This window comes from Octopus bimaculoides, chromosome 2, assembly GCF_001194135.2.
Source record: "Octopus bimaculoides isolate UCB-OBI-ISO-001 chromosome 2, ASM119413v2, whole genome shotgun sequence".
NCBI classification, from domain to species: domain Eukaryota; kingdom Metazoa; phylum Mollusca; class Cephalopoda; order Octopoda; family Octopodidae; genus Octopus; species Octopus bimaculoides.
The window spans coordinates 186140379-186145575 of NC_068982.1; the positions used below are offsets into that span (position 1 = coordinate 186140379).

Consider the following 5197-nt stretch of genomic DNA (forward strand, 5'->3'; position numbering starts at 1 on the left):
CTACTAGCTTGTCTGTCTAAAGATGGAATTAAAATTCAAGCTGTGTCCCCTGGGAGCACATCTGCATATTTCAGCATTTCTGAATCCGTATGTAGATGTTACATTTGTGCAAGATCATCATCATCATCATCATCATCATCGTTTAACGTCTGCTTTCCATGCTAGCATGGGTTGGATGATTTGACTGAGGAATGGTGAACCGGATGGCTACACCAGGCTCCAATCTGATTTGGCAGAGTTTCTACGGCTGGATGCCCTTCCTAACGCCAACCACTCCAAGAGTGTAGTGGGTGCTTTTATGTGCTACCGGCACGAAGGCCACTCTGGCAGTTGCCTGTTTTTATCCCCCACCGCCTCTTGGAAATTGGTGTTGGTGTTTATATGCCCTCGTAACTTAGTAGTTCAGCAAAAGAAAACGATCAAATAAATACCAGGCTTATAAAGAAGAAAAAATAACGGGGGGAATCGATTCATTCGATTAAAGATTCTCCAAGGCGGTGCCCCAGCATGACCGCAAACTGATGACTGAAACAAGTAGACGATACGAGAGAAAGTACGTCTTGTCTGATGTTTAGTGATACAAAATTGTTTGTCGTCCTTAAAAGGTTGTAAAACGCCGATCAAGGTGGAGGGTGTGCGTTTGACATATTTTTGTCTGATTTGTGTGTTTTTGTTGACTGACTTTCGAAGAGTTTCATAAACGAGATTACTGTTGAAATACATGTATAATACTTAAAGTTGTTATTATATGTAATGTGATATCAACGGTGGTGGTCGTTGTTGGAGTTGTTGATACTGCTAATTACCTTCTGCAGTGATTTATTGCATTATTGCAGCTTTTTAGGATTTATGTTCCAGAAATATAGGTTTTCTACTTTATTTTCTTCTTTGGCATTTCTTGGATTTACTTTCTTTGTTGCAATTATGTCGTGGAAGAGACATTCTCACCATTTAATAAGACAAAAGTTGTTAAATTCACTTTAAATTAAAATTAATTTAACGACGTGTCAAAAGTAGGGAAACTGTGTCAATGACCAGGTCACAGTTTTGACAGCTCGTGAAATAAATTTAAATTTGAACTGAACAGCTGTGTGTAATTAAATGGCCAATGTATGTGATTGCTTCAATTTCCACACACACACACACACACACACACACACACACACAATCTCAGATCAAAATCATTTGTTAAACAAGAACAACTCTGAAATATTTTGATACTATTTTGTTGTTTAGTTAATTTCTGCTGATGGTTCTTAACCAGGGTTCATACAACCCTTGCGGGGTCAGTATAATAATGAAATTATGGTGTATAGTGCTCAGGTGCACTACAACTCATCAAAGGTGCATGTATAACACATAGAATCATGTACAAGAGTCAGGACAGTGAACAGTGCATGAGTCATGATAGACATGTGTGCATGCGTATGGAAGTGAAGGAATCATAGAGATTTTAAAGGATGCAATGTCTCGGCAACTAACAACTGATGCAGGTAGTCTGTTCCATGCTTCAGCAACTCTGAGTGTGAAAAAATGTTTGTGAAAGTGATGGGCGATGTGCTGTTTTCTGACTTTGTAGGCATACCCATGTGTGTTAGACACATGGAGCTGAAAAAGGTGCTCAAGGTGGCTGTTGGTGCGACAGTTAATAATTTTGTGGGTGTTTACCAAGTCAGTTGTCAGACGTCGGAGCTTCAACATATTTATGCCCAGGGAAGCAAGGGGTTCAGAGTATGGTGGATGCCTGGTGGAAGGTATTCGCATGGTTGCACCTCTCTGAACAGTTTCCAGGAGGTCAATGTCCAGGGCAAGATAGGGGCTCCAGACATGTGATGCAAATTCCAAGTGTGGCCACACAAGATTTTGTTGTTGAACTTTATGTGCCATAAATTGGTTGTACTTCTTATAACACACAAAGTATTTTAACTATTTCTTAAACAATTCCTAATATTTAAATAATAAAAAAAATTCAAATAACAGGTGCAGCCATCTGGTTCACCAGTCCCCAGTCAAACCGTCCAACCCATACCAGCATGGAAAGCGGACATAAAATGGTAACACCAATGGAGATTAGAATATAAACAACACTCACCTGATCAGTAAATGGCATGTCTTCTTGGGGTACAATCAAACCGCAAACACTGAAACAAAGAATTGATTCTTTAAATAAGAGCAGGTGTGTGTGTGCGTGCACACATACATGTGCATAAGCACATGTATGTGTGCATCTGCACATTCATGTATTAGTGTATGAGAATGCACAAGTTGTTGTGTGTTTGTGTATGAACATGCTTCATTAAATAAGAGTGTGTGTGTGTTTGTGTGAGTGTGTGAGTGGCTGTGTGGTAAGTAGCTTGCTTACCAACCACATGGTTCCGGGTTCAGTCCCACTGCGGGGCACTTTGGGCAAGTGTCTACTACTATAGCCTTGGGCCGACCAAAGCCTTGTGAGTGGATTTGGTAGACGGAAACTGAAAGAAGCCCGTCGTATATATGTATATGTATACATATGTGTGTGTGTGTGTGTGTGTTTGTCCCCCCAACATCGCTTGACAACCGATGTTGGTGTGTTTACGTCCCCGTAACTTAGCAATTCAGCAAAAGAGACTGATAGAATAAGTATTAGGCTGACAAAGAACAAGTCCTGGGGTCGATTTGCTCGACTAAAGGCGGTGCTCCAGCATGGCCACAGTCAAGTGACTGAAACAAGTAAAAGACTAAAAGAGTATATATGTGTGCATGTGCATATCAGTGAACATGTGTACATGAATGCATGTGTGTGTTTGTAAGCCATCATCATCATTTAAAGTCCATTTCCCACATTGGCATGGGTTGGATGGTTTGACCACAGCTGGAGAGCTGCACCAGACTCCAGATGTCTGCTTCGGCCTGGTCTCTATAGCTGGATGCCCACCCTAACCCCAACCACTTTACAGAATGGGGACAGGGTGCTTTATACAGGGCACCAGCACCAGTGCCTTCTATGTGGCACCAATGCAATTATCATATTAATATCATCATCATCATCATCATCCTCATCGTTTAACGTCCGTTTTCCATGCTGACATGGGTTGGACAGTTTAAACGAGGTCTGGAGAGCCAGCGGCTGTACCAGGCTCCAATCTGATTTGGCAAAGTTTCTACAGCTGGATGCCTTTCCCAATGCCAACCACTCCAAGAGTGTAGTGGGTGCTTTTTATGTGTCACCAGCACAGGAGCCAGTCAGGCGGGCCTGGCATCGGCCATGCTTGAATGGTGCTTTTTATGTGCCACCAGCACAGGAGCCAGTCAGGCGGGCCTGGCATCGACCATGTTCGGATAGTGCTTTTTACGTGCCACCAGCATGGGAGTCAGTCAGGGTGTTCCCGTGCCGGCGGCACGTAAAAAGCAGTTTCATTTAATAAGTACTTACGTGTGCAAATGCATGTATACATGAGTGCAGATACCTTAAATAGCAGTACATGTATGTGAAAATGCATGTATGCATGTGTGTGCATATGCACATTAGTTTATGGGCGTGTACAAGTGCATGTCTGTGAGTATATTTCATTAAGTCTGAACAAATGCAAATGTAAGTGCATGCATGTATGTGCAGGAGTTCATGTGTGTAAACATACATTATATGTACCTCATAGGGGTACATATGTACTTCACAGAGGTACATATGTACCTCATGGAGGTACACATGTATGTCATGGAGATACATATGTACCTCATGGAGGTACATATGTATGTCATGGAGGTACATATGTACCTCATGGAAGTAGGCCCTTCTGAGTATGAGGTCCACTAACAAGGATCAAACACATTGTTTGGCTCCTGTAAAAAGCACCCCTCGAGCATGGTTGATGCCAGTACCGCCTGACTGGCCCCCATGCAGTAGTCGGCATTAGGAAGGGCATCCAGGTGTAGAAACTTTGCCAGATCAGATTGGAGCCTGGTGCAGCCATCTGGCTTGCCAGTCCTCAGTCAAACCATCCAACCCATGCCAGCATGGAAAACAGACGTTAAATGATGATAATGATGATGATATTTTCAGTATGTATGTATGTATGTATGTATGTATGTATGTATGTATGTATGTATGAAGTGACAGGCCCTGCCAAAATTATTGTATCTTTCCTCTTCCTCACAGCAGAGAAATATCTGAAAAGGTCTGTCAGACTGCCTCGTGATCTCAGAAGACAAAATGGGAAAGGCGTTGCCCTGGAAGATATGAGGGAGATGCACTGAAACAGCTATTCTGACTCACAGGACTCATACTTGCAGATAGTCATCTCTGCCCCAATAGGAATGACCAGGAATATGTTCTGGGAGCCGAGACACCAGAGGTTTCCACTGCCATAGGCTCGACCAAAAACCTGTCAGAGACTGGCCAATATTTTGACCCTTCAATATAACCTTTTACTCACCCTTTCTGCCCATGGCGACTACTGAATTTGTCCCCAAGTTCAGGGCGTCTGGTTTGTCGTAGTAGTAACTTGATTAAGAATGATTCTTCCATGTTTGATGTGATCATCACCTTTTCCACATAAGACGGCACTGGGCCTCGATACCTGCAAAAACAGAGGAAAATATTGTTTAAATCTTAAAAAGGCAGCAGTGTAAAAATGACATAATTACTTCTTTCATCTTTTGTTTCAGTCATTAGACTGTGGCCATGCTAGAGCACTGCTTTGAAGAAATTTTAGTTAAATGAATCAACCCCAGGACTTATTCTGTCAGCCTTTTTCTGCAAAGCCACTAAGCTACGGGGACATAAACAAACCAACACTGGTTGTCAAGCGGTGATGGGAGACAAACACAGTGCAGCCTTCTGACTTGCCAGTCCTCAGTCAAACTGTCCAACCCATGCCAGCATAGAAAGCTGATGTTAAACGATGATGACGACGATGATGATGATGATGATACACACACACACACACACGACAGGCATCTTACATTTTTCCTGCCACCTGTTTCCAAACAAGGTGATATTTCCTCATGACTAAACATGTTTTAACAGAACATTGGAAGGGAACGACCCTGCTTGTATGACAGTGATACTCATTTACAAGTACTAAGCTTACAAAGAATAAGTCCTGGGGTCGATTTTCTCGACTAAAGGCGGTGCTCCAGCATGGCCGCAGTCAAATGACCGAAACAAATAAAAGAAAAAGAATAAAAGAATATATATAAATATATATATATATATATA

General features: G+C 42.2%; 1 protein-coding gene across 1 annotated transcript in view; it reads right to left on the bottom strand.

Annotated features, from left to right (window-relative positions):
* The window catches only part of LOC106873287 (DNA-directed RNA polymerase III subunit RPC2), a 78329-nt gene that overhangs the window by 20664 nt on the left and 52468 nt on the right, over positions 1-5197 (bottom strand). The window contains exons 22-23 of the mRNA XM_052965909.1: positions 4413-4556; positions 2093-2141 (exon numbers count right to left, since the gene is read on the bottom strand). Of these exons, the coding sequence (XP_052821869.1) occupies positions 2093-2141; positions 4413-4556 (193 nt within the window). The remainder of the gene's footprint in view (positions 1-2092; positions 2142-4412; positions 4557-5197) is intronic.